The sequence below is a fragment of the Lactuca saligna genome, chromosome 8 (genome assembly GCF_052625555.1).
Source record: "Lactuca saligna cultivar CGN05327 chromosome 8, ASM5262555v1, whole genome shotgun sequence".
In the NCBI taxonomy this organism is placed as follows: domain Eukaryota; kingdom Viridiplantae; phylum Streptophyta; class Magnoliopsida; order Asterales; family Asteraceae; genus Lactuca; species Lactuca saligna.
Window position 1 is genome coordinate 11,966,475 of NC_136424.1, and position 19,248 is coordinate 11,985,722.

The window sequence follows — 19,248 nt, forward strand, 5'->3', positions numbered from 1 at the left end:
GCCCCCATCCCCGTCCACTGCTGACGTTAATTTTTTGTTGTTGCTGAATTTTTTATGGCAACGACATGCAACCTTCTCTGTCGGCGACCCCCCACCCCCTAATATACTGAAACCATTAAGTCTCAACTCTCGGTCATATTTTTAGTTTAGATTGTTTTAAATTTCCATTATTTGTTTATTTAATTGAAATGCTTGAAACTAGCAATTAAGTTTATTTAATTAGGGACTTATGGTTAATAGTTAGTTGTTGTTGTTAATAGTGAGTTGTTATTTGTTATTGTAACTTGAAATCAAGTTTTTTTTATGAAATCTTTTTATTACGGAACTCTCTCGTTTGTTGGTGGAAACAAAGAAACATCGTTCTTTTCTTTTGATTTATAGATTATTAAAGCTAACTTTGGTTTCATCGTCACAATCGCAACCGTTAACAAATGTTTTTTTCTAAAATGACGTTGTTGAAAACCGGTTTGCATAATAGAATATGTTACGAATTTATGAATGATGCTTTGATTTCTAGTGTAGAAAATAAAACATTTGAAAATGTTAAGACTAAAATGTGATTACTCGTTTTCGAAAAATGAAAGGGCAAAAAGGTCAACTTTAAAATGTCTAGTTTGCTACTTTGTTATGTCTAATGAAATTATGGTTTTTATCTTTTTTCTTATTTTATATTACCCAAAAAATAAAATTATGCTACCATTGGACTTTGACACTGGCTCTGCCATTATCTACATTGTATATAGAGCGAGTTTACAATTAAAGGATAGGTCAAGGGTGTTGCACCCCTTTGCGGGGTCAAGGGGAACTGCTCCTAGCGATGATCCCATTGACTGATCAAAGGGGGATCGAGGGGCAGCTCAGGCATTGTCGAGTAGATGAAGCCGGTGATATCCCAAGTTGCATGGAAGCCCAAATTGCATGTGCCAACCATATTGTCCAACAACTTCTTATCGATTCTTTCATAGAACTCGACTTGCATTATAATTATTTCCAAAAATTTGTTTTTTAACTGTTGGAAACCATAATTTTATCCTATTTTTGGATGTATATATGAGTACATATACTAAAAAAAATCTTTTGGAACGTTAATAATATCTTGAACATTCCATATACTCTGAAGTAACGTTGTTTTTAATTTTATACCTAAAACAAAATTTTCTCTCAAGGATTTTTCCGGATTGAAATTCTTGAAACTCATGCATATGATAGAGATATCAATACATAAAGTGAGCTTACAAGATCCTGATTCTCTGATTCTCGATACATCCTCTTTTGTGATACATATTTTCTAACAATAATTACAAAAATGGCCACAAGATTATAAAGTATTAATGAACACTACCACCTTTTATGTGATTTTCCAAAAATACCATCATTTTTTAAATATACCCATTTTGGATTCTAAGGTTATATGATGTGTATATTTTCCTTATTTTCACTAAATTCACCGAACACTAAGAAAAAAATCTCTCTTTCCATTTACCATTGAAATGTTTACTATCATCGATTTTTAACCAAATGAATCCATTTATGGACTTGTATCGAAATCTATTTCGGGTTTGGTAAGTTTGTTTATTTTTTTGTCACATTCCCGTAGGTTGAAATCAGGGTCAGTCTTAACTTATATCAAACTAAGCAAGGGCTTAAGGCTCCGAATTCCAAAGGGCTCCAATTCTAGATTTTTAGTATAGAAAACGCACGCCACAATCAACAATTCCACAAGGACGTTTCAATTTCCACAAAACAATGCCTTCTGTTATTCTTTCTACTTCGATTCCTCCTTCTCTCGATTGTTCAAATCACGATCATTCAAATCAGGGGCGACTGAAACAGTATGTGTTTTCCAGTTTTCCAATTTTTGAGTGTTTGAGTTTTCCATTATCTTCTAGCCTTGGTGATTGTCATTGTTAATCAAATAATCAATACTTTTTTATCTACATACTTTTTTTTTAATATTTTTTACTGCTCTATAGATGATGCATTTTAGTTTTAAAATTACATGTATTATGTAGATGACTCTATGATGCTTGTTAATTGCTTTTAAAAATTCATTCAATACTCAATATCTTTTCTTTTTATGATATGTAAGAAGACGGTAGAAATACTGTCAAAAAAAAGTTGTAGTTAGTATTTACACCAGCAGGCAAGCTGATGTAACTATACTAAGCTAGAAATTTGCAATGATAACTCTGTTAGAAGAGATAATTAAAAAAAAGGATGTGAAGTTAGTTTAAATTAAACTTTAATGGTACTCCATGTTGGGAGACTGGCAAACCATAATTCAAGAAACTAATTTTTATCTCTTATTATAAAACTTAACATTACAAACTTAACAATTATATTTGCATTACAGTTTCATCGAAAAAGTTTGTTGCTGAAATACAATGCCTAACTTTGTGTTGATCCAATGCCTAATTTTGTAAATTAAAGTCTTTAAACAATCTACAAGAGAATGGTTACTCTTGGTGTATGAGAAATACATTAAGTCAAAACGAATGGTTGATGATAAATTGTATCTTTTTAGACGTATTAATGATTTGGTTATGTTAAAAACATATATGAAAGTCATAAATCTGCAAGACAAATCACAAGTCTACGCGGCACCAAATTTTGTGGCGTCTATGCGGCACAAAATTTTGATAGACAAAAAGGACACCACACCATTTAGCCTTACATAATACATGATCTTGAATAGAGTCACACCAAAAGCAAAGGAAGATGATAAGGCTCACCAGGAGCGGACGTCAAAATATGTGCGTTTTACGCTTGGTACACGTTAACACCACCCTAGGGTGGCGTGTTGGATGTCATTCTAATCACAACCGACTACTTCCCTCTCTTTATCTCTCTGTCTCTCTCTCTCTCTCTCTCATGCGTTAAAACTACTCTCCTGATGTTGGTGGAGGAGCGTTGTTGACGTAACGGTGAGGTGGAAGGTGGTCAGGTTGGAAAACACCACCCTTCACTCCTAATAGCCTATTAAAACTAGGTGTGAGATTTTGATCTTTCAAATCGTACGATTGAACCCCTTAAAATATGTTTGAAATGAGAGAGTTTTCTGGAAACTTTAATGAGAGTCTTCAACCAAAAATGACCAACTGCAACCCATAAACCAAATTGGAAAAGCTGCATACCAACACAACAAATAAAAATAAACATAAGTGGTTGAAGATAACAAAATAACAACAGTTTGCAAGAAATGAAACATATGGACTAAAGGTGTTATAATTGGCAAATGCTTGGGACTAAACACACACTTTACTTTATTTAATATTATCGTTTAAGGCAAATGTCATATTAACCCAACGAACTTGTCACATTTGTTTTAAAAGGTCACTCAATTATTATTATTTTTTTTGGTACTTTAAGGGAACGAAGCACAATATGACCGGTTGAAATTGTCCCTTTACCTTTTGTCATAGGTTTCAATGCCAAATAATGTCCATCTGGATATTAATTTTGAACTTAAGTTTTTTTTAATATAATTATAAATCATTATATTGATATTTTTTTAATCTGAAAGCATTTAAAGAACACTTAACCTACACCACCATGGATCACATACATCGTCCACCACACCACTACCATCTATTGACTACCATCCATCTCCATCGACCACCACGACCTTGAAATCTTTCCTTATGATTCCAGATCTAGATGTATAAAAACATATATGAAAGTCATAAATCTGCAAGACAAATCACAAGTCTTCGAACTCCATATCTGGAGTCAAAATCGAACTCGATATGTGGATTCAACAGTCCAAAACATGAAGCAAAATAAGATAAGTAAAATATTTAGGGTTTGGGTTTAGAGATTTAGGGGTTTTGTAACATCCTCATCCAGCACGTATCACAATATTGTCCGCTTTGGGCTCCCGGCACGAAAACTTCCCATGGGGTCAACCATCCTTGGATTGCTCTTGTCCGGGCACGCTTAACTACAGAGTTCTTATGGGATTTGTTGCCCTCACGACTTTAAAACGCGTTGTGACAAGAAAGATATCCAAAAACTACCTGACCCCACATCGGCTTGCAATGAGAACGAAACATTTCCTTATAAGGGGTCTGAATATCTTCCTTGTCACAACGTGTTTTAAAGTTGTGAGGGCGGCAGATCCCATAAGAACTCTACAGTTAAGCACAGACAAGAGCAATCCATGGATGGTGACCCCCCTAGGAAGTTTTCATGTTAGGAGCCCAGAGTAGGCAATATTGTGATACGTGTTGGATGGGGATGTTACAAATGGTATCAAAGTTGGGGCATGTGTCGATGTGTTCGACGGGGACGTCGAACCCTATAATGGGGGGGGGGGGGGGTGAAGGTGGGTTGCACCTCATCCCACATTGGCTTGGAAGGAGAACGAAACATTTCGTTATAAGGGTGTGATACCTTCCTTGTCACAACACATTTTAAAGTCGTGAGGGCAGCAAATCTCATAAGAACTCTGCAGTTAAGCGTGTCCGGGCAAGAGCAATCTAGGGATGGGTGACCCCCTGGGAAGTTTTCATACCGGAATCCCAAAGCGGACAATATTATGACACGTGTCGGATCGGGATGTTACAATTTTTATTCGGTGATTTAGTATTTGGGTTTGAGTTCCAACGATTCAACAAGGGCTTGAGAGGTTGGCGGTGGTCATTAAAGGAGGAATTTGGGTTTGAAATCATTGCACAGTGTCACATCTGGAATTAGGTTTGATTTGTTCTTCACAAGGGAAAAGATGCATATGAGTCTTGTATAAGATGCACTAAGGGTTGTAAACACCTTCAACTACCTTGTTGCAGATGGATTCATGGAGTTTGATGGCTTTTCTTGAGGGAGTCTATGTATACATATGAATCGTATCTCCAAAGCTTCTTCATATATGATTTCCCCTTTAATTTCTTCAACTCCATTATTGGAGTCATCTATGATTCTATTTCCTTTTCTTAACAATGGTTTCACCCCAGTTTCCTATATCTATTTCCATATCAATCAAAAATAAAAAGAAAGGTAAATAAAGGAAAAAGTCAAAAAATGAATCACGTTGTTCTGGTTCAACTGTATGATAAATCCTATAAAAGCTAGTTGTAGCAATGATGTTGTTGGTGATGAAGCTTTAGCGTTTGGGTTAATTTTCTTATATATATGTGGCAATTCTTTTAATGACTAGGCAAATATGTGTCACTTTTTTTAACGACTTATATGCAAATATGTGGCACTCTCTTGATGACAAAAAGGGGTAACCAAGTTACCAAGGCATTTTTTCAATAAGGACGTTTTAAACCAATGAAAATCTACCTTGTTCACTTAAAGTACAAAAAAAAAATTAAGTGACCTTTTAAAACAAACATTACAAGTTTGTTGGGTTAATATGTCATTTGCCCTATCATTTAATGTGTCAAATGTCAACAATTCACCATAAGTGGTCCAAGAAGCTTAATTAAACTTCAACCATTAAGTATAGCCTTGTTTATAATCAATTCTTTAATGCACTTATCTAGGGGTGGCAAATCGTGCTATCGTTTCGTGTTTCTGTCTGACACGACACGATACGACAAAGTTTTTTGTAACACGAACACGATATGACATGATGTCGTGTTTTTCTTAACTAACACGAAAACAACGAATTAAAAAACGACAAACACAACACGACACGACAAATATTACATATACTAAAAACTAGTTTATTTAATGAATAATTTATCAAATATAACACGATAAACATGACAGACACGAAAAATATGATAAAAATTTGCTAAATCATGTTAGTTTCGTGTCGAATTTTAAACACGAACATGACACGACACGACATCGTGTTTTTTACAGCTGACATGAACACGAATTCAAATTTTAGTTTCGTCCCAATTTCGTTTCGTACCGGGTATTTTTGTCGTGTCGTGTCATAAATTGTCACCCCTACACTTATCGGACACACACGCACACACAAAAAAAAAAAACCTTAGAATTCTGATATGGATTTTGTTTTGCCATAATTAATTTTTAGGGCAGAATAAGGTTTTGTGGGTATTATGAGACATTTCATTCAAATAATAGTACCTCAGAATCCCTGTGAGTTGCGCGATGATAGAATTATATAGTTAAAATAATAAATTTTACCAAATTATTATTTAATATTTCTACTTTGAAACAAAATGTTAGTAGTAAAGCATGCATATAGTTAATATATTAGTTTTATTAAACATTATAGTTTAATTTTTAAGTCAGTGTGATATATACAATTATTTGATAATTTTATAAACCATTTAAAATTGTGTAAATTATATATCAAATGAACGATAATATAACGGGTAACAAAACGTATGAACAAAAATATGAACTGCAACTTTTAGTAACATAAAAATAGAAAAAACATATATTATAACATTTGTATTATATATATATATATATATATATATATATATATATATATATATATATATATATATATATATATATTCGTAAATGTTATATATAATTATTGTCGTAATAATATAGATAAATTACTTTCATATGAAGAACATATGATGATAAGTCTATCATAATTAGATATCAAATGTTCAAAATTATGTTATCATTTAAATATTATCTTTTAAATATGTTGTGTAGGATAACCAATAAAAAAATAATATAAGATTAACATAATCAAAATAGAAAAAACTTCAATCAAATAAATAAAAGCATTGAGTGGTTGAATATATAAATAAAGATGTTAAATAAATATACATTTAAATCAAAAGAAAAAACTAACATTCGTCAAGTTTGCTAAAGCAAAAAAACCCATATCCATTTTATGAATCTTTTTTCTTCATTTAACACCATTCAACCATGGAAATTTGATAATAATTTTTCACTAACCTGCAATCAAAATATTTTTTCTTGAAAAAGAAAAATCACATATAAAGATTAAATGAGAAACTTAATATAAAGAAATAATAGAAAAACTTCATTTGTTTTGGTTAAAAGAAAAAATCATATTACAATTACCATCGATGCGAGATAACCCATTTCTTCAAATAATCATATTTGGATCGTAAATGCTTCAACTATATGAAAACTTTTGAATCACAATATCTTCAAATTCTTCTTACATGTAAGATTTTATATAACACAAAAGACACAAAAGATTGGTATTTTTATAGTAACTTTTCACTAAATGCTAATTAAACTTAATATATGTTAAAAAACTTTTGAGCGTTAAATCATAATTAAGAAAACTTTTGAGTTGCATTAGTTAAAAAATAAGATTTCAAATGAATGTGGTTTGAGAAAGATAAAAAATAAGGTTTCAAGTGCATGAGATTCAAAAAAAAAATATAAGCTTACGTAAGTGTAATAGAAACTCACCCAACAATCAAAGCATCTTATCAGGTCATGGTTGTAAAGCATTTCATCACAAAGTTGTCCCCACATATAAAAGAAAAAAATAAAATGTCAAATTACAGTATCATGATTGATGGCACACATGTAACGTAACAGAAAATTTTTCACTTTCAAGACTTCTCCCTGCAACTTTAGATCAACTTAAACTTTAATGAAGCAAAAGGAAAAACTAAATCAACAATATCCACGTGAAATCAATCAATCACAAACAAGTTTGTGGAATTTGTGGTAGTTTGCAAAAAAGAAAAATGAAAATTCAATGGCAAATAAAGAAATAAAGTGTAACATGTTAGAGTCAACCTAAACCAACCCATCTTATATATGTGTGCGTGTTTTGTCTCTTATTACTCAATCATATTTGATTAACTTGAGCTATTACTTGTCATTGACAGAATCAATGAGGAATTATGTGTAGTTTGGATTAGAGGTGCACAAAAGTAGGATCCTGTAATACTATCGGATGTTAAAAATCCAATTCCATGTAGATTATATATAAATTTTTCATCCATATTCTTTGATTTTATTAACACTATTAGAATAAAATTTGTTTGTAATTATATATGATAATTGTTCTAAACTATTAAAAAACAGTTATCAATAATAAATAGTTAGAAGTTAATCTGCAACACTTATCTTATTCCAATTATTCAACATCATATAATCAATTCTAAAATACATATCCAAACACCCTGAATAATACATTAATTAAAAAAAAAAAAAATTCAGACTCGTTTACACTAAATTGCATCCTCTCAACTGACCATGACCACAATACCCAAAAATACAAAAAAATAAGGACTTGAATTCAAAACTTGGGATATAGCAAAAACCGCATTGTACAGCTCAGCATCTAAATTGAGTTTAACGATTGTTGTTTCTGCTTTTGTTAGTGTATAAATTACCTCCAACAATATTTGAAAAGTCAAAAGTCAACGGGAGAGTATGAACTCCTGTAACTTTGAGATGGACCTCTAAATTTCCGAACCAATGACATATATGAATTCTGTAAAAACATTATAAAACAATTAATAACATACAAAAATATAAACTTTTGAATTAAATTTATATTGAAAATCAAATATGTATACCCGAATTCTATGCGGCAAGCTGGCCCAAAATTCCAAGTTCGGAATAATCTGAAAAAAAAAAAAAATTTAAAATAAATAAATAGCAAATCAAACGACAATCTACAACTAAGACATCTGTTTTTTTTCTTCCGGAAGGTTCCGGAAACTTACATCTATACCACGGATGCCGAGATAAAAGTAGCGATAAGCAGCTCCAGCTATAAAATAAGCTCCAAAAAGACACAAAAGTCTGAAGAAAAAAAAGAATATTCAGAAAAGGGCAATATGGGTATTTGTCGACAAGTTTATGGTTTGATGATTATTACATGATTAAGAGTGTGCCAAACCATCCCAATCCACTGCCAGGGGCGGACAAAACATTGGCACAGCCAGCTGGATGTGTTATTTGTGTAACCTACAGAAAAAGGGTAATTTAGTCATTTACTTGGAACAGGGACCAAAAGTATTAAAATCAGGTAAACTTAGGACCAAAAATGTAATTTACTCACAAAGTTACAAACCCCGACTCTCTCAAGTGTCTTAGGTCCCTGAAACAGAATAGAATAATTTTAGTTGTTATTTAGAAAAATAAGAATGAAAAAAAAAGGAAAAAGAAAACATTTTCTCACTTGAACTTGCTTTGAATCACAGATAACAGAAACAGAAAGCGAACAATTCCTTTCTGATCCTTGGTGCCACGTTTTTACAACTATACCCCTGTCTGGATTCTCTTTATCTGCCATTTTTATAACCCCAAGATAGTTGATATAAACGTCAGAAATTACTTTACTTACAAAAAAAAAAAAAAATTACCAATGAGATCGGTGGTGATGGTTTGGGTGCGCCCAATACTAGTGCATACAGGATAACCTGCATATGTTTTAGAAGCAACTTTTATAAATTGTTACAAACTCAAAGATGTTAATTATAATTAGATGATGATGATAAAAAAAAACAAATTAATAATATATTTTATAAAAGTTTCCTCAAGAATATTACCTAATTTGATCTCGGACATAAGCGCACTGCACCCCATCCCACATCGAGATGTTCCCCCACAATCCTATAAAAATGAAATTCCAATCATCATGTCCAAAATTATAGGATTCTAATGATTTAAATATTTTCCTCATAACAAGAATAAGATCTTTCATTCATATCGTTAATAACTGTAGCAGAAGAGACTCACCCAGCAATCAAAACATCTTGGGGGATCATGGTTGAAAATCATTCCATCACAAAGCTGCCCCCACAAAGGAAAGAAGAAAGATAAGATGTCAGCTTAGAGTAGCATGGCTGATGGCAAACATGTAATATAATATAATAACTGTGTCCACTTAAAAAATATTCACTTTTAGGACTTCTCCCTACAACTTTTTAGATCGACTTAAACTTCAATGAAGCAAAAGGAAAAACTTAAACAGCAATACCCACGTGAAATCAAAGATAAGTATGTTTGTGGAATTTGCTGTAATTTGCAAAAGAAAGGGGAAAGGAAAAGGAAAATTCAATGGTGAATAATGAAATAAACTGTAACCTGTTAGAGACAACCTGAAACCAAACCACCGTTCCATTAGATGACACCTTGTAATATCTGATGCAAATTAATTGAAGATATTGTTAGCCGATTGTTCTATGTCATTATTTATGTTTTACATGAAAGATTTATACCAAGAAATCAATTTATCTAAGCATTCATCCCTAACTATGCTCTGTTTTTAGCCGCCTAAGCAATCAAATTAATTAATCACCTAACTCTTGCCACCTAATTTTCCACTATCACTTAACCATATCCAAACTTGAATCATCTAAGACTATACATGTCAGTTAATGAGAGAATGCACATTTCCAATGCTCTATAGCTTAATCCTAAAATCAAGCATATGAATCACATTGAATGACAACTCTACGGAAACATGTGAAGGTGTATGTACGGAGGGAAGAAGTACCCGTCTTCGCTAAGAACGCCATGAGGGAATGTTTCGGAAGGGGAAGCCAAGCTATAACTATAGAACTTGTTCTCCTGGGTAATACTGAATTCACAGATCGTAGACAGCGAATGAACTAAACCGAGTCCGTATAGAATCGATAAATTGAGAAGGTGGAGAAGAAGACTTCGTGATTGCATCTTCCAATGCTTCATTATTCTCGTTTTAGACAGAAATCCACAGCAATTTTGGGAAGATCATGGAAGATTGGAAGTGGAAAGCTTTTAGGGTTCTAAATGGTCTTTATGACCGTTGTCCTGAGCTATTTCTTTCTGCCTGAATCTACGAGGCCTCATGTCCTGATTTGTCATAATTGCTTAAAATGTAATATGGCCCAACTAACACAACCCATTAAATAGGCCCAAATATAAATGGGTTTTTTCTGTAAATATCATAATACCCTTGGGCCTTTTTTTTAAATAGGGTTTTTTTCTATTGAGTTTTCTATTAATAAAATGATTGGAGAAATAATGATATGTCTATAATTTCTTAGTTAGACTATGAATATGTCTTAATGAGACTAAGTGGTTTTTTATATGTATATTCAATCAAACATTTTTTATAATAAAGTTAATCGAGTTGAAAGAATAAATAAAGAGCAAAGAATAAATAAAGAGCAAGTATGTAAAAGTTTAGTGTTTTAATCCGGTTTTTTTAGCATAAAACATTTAGCCATTTTATATGGGTTAAATACAAACATAATTATGTATAGATGTGAATATTAGGTATTTAACTCATGCAAGAAATAATCTTAACCACAGTAGTAGATAATTGCATTTATATTTTATAAATAATATAATATAATGATTCAATATAATTACATAAAAATAAATATTGATAAAGATAACAATATGTTTTATGTTAACGGCGCAAATGAGATCATTATACAAAGACAAAACTTCAAAAATGGTCCATGTGGTTTTCGAAAATATCAAGTTTAGTCCCTAAGTTCCAAAAACCTCACAGATGGTCCCTATGATTTCAAAACTTTTAACATTTGGTCATTCCGGTTCACTCCGTTAGTTTTTTGCCGTTAAGTGAAGGGTATTTCTATCATTTCAATGCCACAGGGACCATTTATGAAGATTTGTCTTGTTTAAAAAAAACTAATTATTTAATATTAACCATTTCTTTACTCTAAAGCTTATGTATAACAAGAAAAAAAGAAGATCGGTATCAAACAAGATCCATATCTTGTTATTCGCATGATTTTCTCCTTGAACAACCTCCCATAACCATACGTGTAATCGATCCCAACGTCGGAGCCATCGCCCTAAATTTAGACCTCAACTCAGTATCATCGGAGCCACTACTGGAGCCATCAGAAACACGACCAGGACCCACTGAAAAACCCATGGATCTTCATTTACTCTACCTACGTCGCCTCTCTCTTGTCTGTACTCCTTCTTCTCCCTTCGATGTCCCTCTACTACATTGATTTCTCTCTATGTAGTTGTTTCTCTCTACCATCACCAGCTTCATCGATTTCATTTATGAACTCCTCGTCTAGCTCTTTATGAGTTGCGGTAAACACTAAGCTTTGGCCAACATCTGAACATCGACGATCGCCTCCTCCTTTCAGATACCTCTTCGTGTCAGCTACCACAACAGTACCATCAAAATCAAACGATTTGTTCCCAATGAAATCGATGGAGGAAGATCCCAAGTTGGTGAAATAAATTAAGCCTTAAAGTTTTTTATTGGTACTTGATGAAATTGATGGAGGCATAATCGATTTCATGAGTTATAGGCAGAGCTTGAATCTAGGTCACAATTTTAGATTTTGATTTGGGCTTACCAATTTAGGTCAAATTATGGTGATTTTGCTCCAATATTAGTGGTATCGGAGAAATAGAGAACGTGAGGGTGATGGGTGAGGGAGGCTATTTTAATTTTTCTAATAGGAGCAACTTATCGTATATTCCGGCGAGTTTCGACGTGACGCAGTTCGTGAACTCTAGGAATAAGGATTCGGAGAAAGAAGACCAATCTAGGGTCGGAAAATCAAGAACATTTCTATTTCAATTCCAGCAATGGTGGTGAGAATGAGTTTACTCGAGTAAGTTATGGATCAGTGGTGGGTTTTATCATCGTACCTTCTTGGTGACCTTCTTGGTGTTGAAGATCTTGCAAGAGTACGACATCTTTTAGATGATGTTGAGGCTTATATCGGGTAGAATTGTGAGAGAGACAGAACAGCAGTGGCGGTGGTTGGTGGTCTGAAAATTGTAGTGTCGATGGTAGTGCTTCTCCACCGGTAGGTAAGGGTTGAAGGAGAAAGAGTGCAGATTTGGGTTTTTTTCCCTTTGATTCTTCATCCTCTCTCTCTCTAGAGAGAGAGAGCGAGAGAGAGAGAGAGAGAGAGGTGGGACCATTTAATATTAAATAATTATTTTTTTAAATAAGACAAATCTTCATAAATGATCACTATGGTAGTGAAATGATATAAATATCCTTCACTTAACGGCTAAAAGCTAACGGAGTTAACGAAAAGAACCATTTGTTAAAAGTTTTGAAACCACAGGGACCATTTGTGACTTGATATTTTCGGAAACCACAGGGACCAATTTTTAAGTTTTGTCTTGTACAAATTATTGGGCAACACGTTAACAAAAAAATTCGATGAATGATGTGATTTGAAGTCACTTTTTGAGATATCCGAGGTAATAAATATTGATAAAGATAACAAGTATGTTTTATGTTAACGGTTAATTTTTATCTAAAATATAAACGCAATGAGATCATTGTACAAATCATTAGGCAACACGCTAACAAAAAAAATTAGATGAATGATGAGATTTGAAGTCACTTTTTGAGATATCTGAGGTTGTGTTCCACTTAGGCTGGAGGGAGTGGCCCTCGCCTCCAGCTCGCCAAGAGATGCCATCAGTTCACCAGCCCACCCCCTTAGCTTTGCTACAAGACTACCATGGTAAGTTTGCTACCTGGTTAGCGAGAAGAAAGAGAAATTGCATAAGAAAAGAAGGATCCTGATTGGCTATTGCCCTTTTGTGTTTTTATTTTTTCATCTTTTTTTTATATCAAAAGATTGGATTGGCTCTTTTTCATGTGATATTTTTCTTATTTTCTTTTTCTAAAATCCAAAGGTATATGAAGCTTAGATGGCAGGGAAAATATGATGTGTCAAGGTGCTAAGCATGTGTTAAACATGCTACCACTTCCTATAGCCTTAATGATACAAATTCACAAAAGTATATTTTTCTGGCTTGTCACACCCCAAAACCGGAACGGCGGAAACGTTCTGGGGTGGATAAAGTCATGTCAAGTATCACAACACATGCATTATAGTAATCAAAGTACAACAACCATTGCCATTAATAGTAATAGTTTTACATGGTTTACATTAAAATACATCAAAATAATACAAGTAATAATATAGGTGCAGCTTGGTACTAAACTGTCTTCGTCAAAAGCTCCGGGGATGTACCTGTCTAATGCTGATCTGAGAATACAAGTTATTTGAAAAGCAAGTATCAGCATTTTTACAAATGTTGGTGAGTTCATAAGTATTTAGTGTCATTTTATTCAAATAACTTTAATAAAAGTGGTAGTTTTAGAGTATCCATTAAATTAGTGTCTTTTCCAGAAAATCCTATATTTTCTTTAATAAAAGCAGTATTCTACCAAGACTGGACGGAGTTATGTGGTAAAAAGTAGTATTCCCTTAATCGCTATCATTATCAAAATACAGAATTTGATTCTTAAAGAAAGAAAGAGAAATCAGGGAAATAACATATGCCTCAGCAATGAAGACTGCTGACTAAGGTAAAAGGAATCATAGGCTCCAGGAGAGTATCGAACAAACGATACGCCTGGCTCAGTCTAATCAAAGGGAGATACAGACCCCAGACGGTACCAAATGAAAGGTATAGCTAGCAAGGTCTAAAAACAGAGATTACAGACCCCAGACAGTATCACATGAAAGATACAACTAGTAAGGTCTAAAACAGAGAATACAGACCCCATACAGTATCAAATGAAAGATACAGCTAGCAAGGTCCAAAAACAGTGTGACTCTGAGATGGGTTTCCAGCATACAGTGTAAAATATAGTGTAAAATGTTGGATAAGGTGTCTAAGTCCATAACTTATTTGGTATATACTTGACCTGACCGGCATGGTCCATTTCGGTTGCATCTCATCCAAACTATTATGGATAATTTTATGAGAGTTATACACATATGTTTATTAATATATTATGAGTTATAATATATTAATATGAAGTTACGTTATTTAATTAGTTTTAGTCTTAAATTAATTATGAATTAATTTAGAGATTAAAAGGAAGACTAATTAAATTATGGTCTATTTGTTTTATATAGTGTGGGCTAATACTCATTTGTTAATGGGCTAGGCTTATGTGGAAGTCCATGGATGATCCATGGAGCTTTTAACCCATGGATCCTTGGAAAGGAAAAGACATGGGTTATTAGGGTTTCACCCTAACCATTTAGGGTTTCACCCTAACCATGCACACTATATAAGCATGCTTATGGAGCATGAAATGGAGCCTAAGAGAGAAAACTAGTGAACTAGTGTGTGTGTGCATGTGTGTGGCCGATTTTATACAAGGTGTATACTCTCTCAAAGTTTTCCAAGAGTTTGTGGTGTTTGTGATTCCATTTGAGGCATTCACACTATTGGTGCTTGGCCCTCAAACTCCTTAGAACCAAACTCACCAAAAGGTATGTAATCTCTTCTAACTCTTTTATGTTGAAATGTTCCCCATGCCATGTTAGATAGGTTATAAACCTTGGAAAATTATTATTTTACATGTATTTAGACAAACATAGATCCAAGGTTTATTAGGGTTGCATGCACACTTAGGAAGTGTTAGATTGCTCAAAACCCAACAATGGTATCAGAGCCTAGGCTTGCTTGTTTGATACTTGATGCAAAATAGTGAAAAAAGTCAAAATCGTTGTTGTCTGCATGGTGGACTCGCTGAGTCCATTGGGGGGACTCGACGAGTCCAAGGCAAACTTCAACCTACTCGACGAGTCGGTTCATGCACTCGACGAGTAGGATCGAAAGAGTGCAGATTCTCGACTTTTGCTGCTGGAAATGGACTAGAAACATTACCCTAAATTGTTTTGGTGTTATAAAACTTATTTTAGTTGGTGTAATGGTTGTTCTAATCCATTTACAATAGCATATATCAAAATTCCATGATTTTATGTGTTCATATAATTCTTGAATTTTTGATGATCATGTTCATGTTCTTATGAATTTAGAAAATGATAGGAATTATTTGCTGAATTGTTTAGGATTAATTCTTTATCATTTATGTGTTTTAATGGAGTCCATAATTTGTCCTCAAGTTATGGATTACCAAAGGTCACTTTTATTTAACACACACTTAAAACACATAAGTTACATGAAAATGAAGAGTCTTTATTTTTATGAACCTTTAATTCATAAGTTATGAAATGAAGAGTTTTGCAAAGTTACAAAACTTGCCCTCAAGTTTTGGAATTTGTAAAGTTTCACACACTTTAATAAACTTTAATTCCAACCCTTAGAGTTTTAATAGTTAAAATTCAACCCTTATACTATTTATAACATTAATGGTTAATTATTATATATATATATATATATATATATATATATATATATATATATATATATATATATATGTATAAGAATAAGTCGTTTTACTGTTAGTAGGCCTCATTCACGAAGCCGGTCTATAAGGTGGGTATAAGGTTGTTGCCTATAAAATGGCGACTTAATGGGTGTATACTCTCACCCACCGTTTGCTTGATCGGTGGAGGATCGTTAGCCGAACGGGTAGAACAATGACTTTAAATCCTCATTAAAAGTATAATGAATATTATAAAATAACTAAACTCTTTTAATTCCCAATCTTAGTTATTTTAGGAAAATGTGAACATGGTGCTAGTCCATGGAATTCACACTTTGTACCTTACCAAGTCGTTGGTGGAGCGTGTGTGGTTAACCGGCACACTAACTAGGACTAGTAAGGATCACGAAGGGTGACTTAATGTTTGTCATAGATCAATGGAGCGTGTGTGGTTAACCGGCACATTGATTAGGTGATAATATTAAGAGTACCAAGTGAATTAGCATGGTTATTCACACCTTGTTTTGTGAACCTCGGCATCCCAGTCACAAAACTTGAAGGGCACAATCGAGATTGAAACATGCCATTGAAAAGTTCAATGAATCTTAAAAGAATCTAGAAATTTCAAATCCAATTAAACCTAATAAATCATTTCGTTTTCATGGTGGAAATTGGTGAATCGTCATTCACCTACCTTTCAAATATATTATTACTTAGATTACGGCATCCCTCTTCTAAGTGTAATATATTGTGATTGGATCCTAGCCTTAATATTACATTTGGGTGTCTTATTAAGGATTCTATATATCTAATCTAAACTTACTCTCTTTTCAGATGTCTTCCAACACTAATGCTTCGGGCTCTAACCCAACTGTTTCTTTCTCTCTCATGAATCTTTGTGGGAGGGTCATCTTTGATGGTTCCAACTTCATGGATTGGATTAGGAACATCAGGATGGTTACTCGTTATGAGGACAAGGAATATGTCCTCGATAAGGAGTTAAAAGAACTTGATGAGTCTACTGCTACTCCTGAGGAGATCGCTGAATTCAGGACTCATGAGAGAGATGCTACTAAGGTGACATGTATCATGATGGCCACGATGACAGCCGAGCTCCAAAAGTCGTATGAAGATTTCTACCCTTTTGAGATGCACCAAGACCTGATGGAAAGGTACCATCAGAGTGCTCGTCAGGAGCGGTATGAAATAATCTCCTCCATAATAACTACCCGCATGAAGGACGGTGAATCCGTCACGGGCCACATGCAAAAGATGCAAAGGTATGTGGACCGTTTGCTAAAGCTGAATGTTAACATCCCTGAGGAGTTGGCAATTGACATCATTTTGCACTCCTTGCCTTCTTGTTATGATCATTTTCGAATGACATATCATATGAACAAGGAGGAAGTTACCCTCAGCAAGCTTCAAGGACTCTTGAAAACCGAGGAATCCGGTCTTGAGGGTAAGGCGGTTGTTACCTCTACTACTCCTACTCCAACATCTACCCCTGTTTTAGCTATTGGGCAAGGCAAAGGGAAGAAGAGGAAGCACCCTTCGAAGGGTACCAAGGGAAAGTCTCTTGAAGGCTCCTCATCAAATACCAAGGGCGGTTCTGCCACTCCTTCTGCCATTCCCAAGGATGCTGAATGCTTTTATTGCCATGAAAAGGCACACTGGAAGCGAAACTTCCCTAAGTACTTGCAGGATCTAAAGGATGGGAAAGTGAAACCCACCCATGCCGGTATTTACACCATATTGTCTAATTACTCAACATATTCTAACTCTTGGGTGCTTGATACAGGATGTGGTATTCACATATGTTATGATTTGCAGGGCCTAAGAAGAAGTGAGGATGTGGAGCACGGAAAGATAAACTTAATCATGGGGAATAGGAAGGCTTCACCTGTTTCCAAGATTGGAGTTTATACTTTGTTGCTTAATAATGGGTTAAAATTAGATTTGAATAAATGTGTGTACTCGTCTGAAATGGCGAGGAATATTATTTCTTTTCATGATTTGTACAAACAAGGTTTTACCTTTTCGTTTGATAATGAATGTGGTGGTATTAATGCTTTCTTTAAAAATGTGTTTTATTTTAAAGCATTACCTTGTGATGGTGTGTATGAAACTGTGTCGATTGTAGACAACTTATGAAATAATGTGTTGCATATTGATTCTTCTACTAGCCTAGATAAAGCATCATTGTGGCATTGTCATCTTGGACATGTAAACAAGAAACGCATAGGCCAACTCTAAAAGAGTGGAGTCTTGGAATCATTTGACCTTAAATCGGATGATAGTTGTGAATCTTGTCTACTTGGAAAGATAACAAAATCACCCTTCACTGGAACTTGTGAGAGGGGTGAAGGTTTGTTGGACCTAATACATACTGATGTATGTGGGCCATTCAAAACCGCCACAAGGGATGCTAATCGGTATTATGTGACTTTTATTGATGATTTTAGTAGATATGGGTATGTCTACTTAATCAAACATAAGTCAAAAACCTTTGAAAGGTTTAAGGAATTCAAACAGGAAGTAGAAAATCAATTGGGCAGGAACATTAAGATGCTTCGATCCGATCGAGGTGGTGAGTATCTTAGCACCGAGTTCCTTGACTATCTTAAGGAGTGTGGGATTGTCTCACAATTGACTCCTCCCAGGACACCACAGCTGAATGGTGTAGCTGAGAGGTGTAATCGAACTTTGTTGGACATGGTTCGCTCTATGATGAGTCGAGTTTCGTTACCAATATCTTTTTGGGGGTATGCCTTAGAGACTGCCGCCCATATCCTTAATCTAGTCCCTACAAAGAAGGTTACCAAAACACCTCATGAGATGTGGACTGGGAAGGTTCCCAATTTGGTCCACATCAAAATTTAGGGTTGCGAAGCTTTCATGAGGCGTGAAACTCATGATAAGCTTGAACCCCGAAGTGAAAGGTGTATTTTCATCGGCTACCCACAGAAATCCTTCGGTTACCTCTTCTACAGACCCAATGAGAATGTGGTCTTTGTAGCACGAAGAGGGATCTTTCGCGAGAAAGAATTTATAAGCCAAGGAGACAGTGGGAGGCAGATTGATCTTGAAGAAATTCAAGAATCAATTGGTGGTGAAGGAACCTCAGACACTAGCAATCAACCTGAGGAGGAAACTCCTGTTGATCCAGCTGACGAGTCTGTACCTCCGAGGCGTTCCACACGGGTTAGGAACACACCTTCGTT

General features: G+C 34.3%; 1 protein-coding gene across 2 annotated transcripts; it reads right to left on the reverse strand.

Annotated features, from left to right (window-relative positions):
- Positions 1-7,973: 7,973 nt before the first annotated feature.
- Positions 7,974-10,692, reverse strand: LOC145008061 (autophagy-like protein). Of its 2 annotated transcripts, none has more exons than XM_078966684.1 (11): positions 10,382-10,692; positions 9,984-10,026; positions 9,622-9,675; positions 9,432-9,495; positions 9,246-9,302; positions 9,062-9,168; positions 8,942-8,980; positions 8,759-8,847; positions 8,604-8,682; positions 8,454-8,501; positions 7,974-8,368 (listed from the first exon to the last, which is right to left on the reverse strand). In XM_078966684.1, exons 1-11 carry the CDS (start codon positions 10,573-10,575, stop codon positions 8,288-8,290), a joined length of 855 nt encoding a protein of 284 aa, XP_078822810.1. In that variant the 5' UTR covers positions 10,576-10,692; the 3' UTR covers positions 7,974-8,287. The 2 variants fall into 2 exon arrangements, with proteins under 2 accessions (XP_078822810.1, XP_078822811.1); XM_078966685.1 differs by having other exon boundaries at positions 9,970-10,026; positions 10,382-10,488.
- Between the last annotated feature and the right edge of the window lie 8,556 nt (positions 10,693-19,248).

What these genes read in the sequence shown, in the direction of transcription:
- LOC145008061 (XM_078966684.1), bottom strand. Translation starts at nt 10,575, where the DNA reads ATGAAGCATTGGAAGATGCAATCACGAAGTCTTCTTCTCCACCTTCTC. An exon ending in GTGATTCAAAGCAAGTTCAA is followed by an intron (nt 8,981 to 9,061) that starts GTGAGAAAATGT and finishes ATTCTGTTTCAG; the next exon opens with GGACCTAAGACACTTGAGAG. An exon ending in TTTGGCACACTCTTAATCAT is followed by an intron (nt 8,683 to 8,758) that starts GTAATAATCATC and finishes TTTTTTCTTCAG; the next exon opens with ACTTTTGTGTCTTTTTGGAG.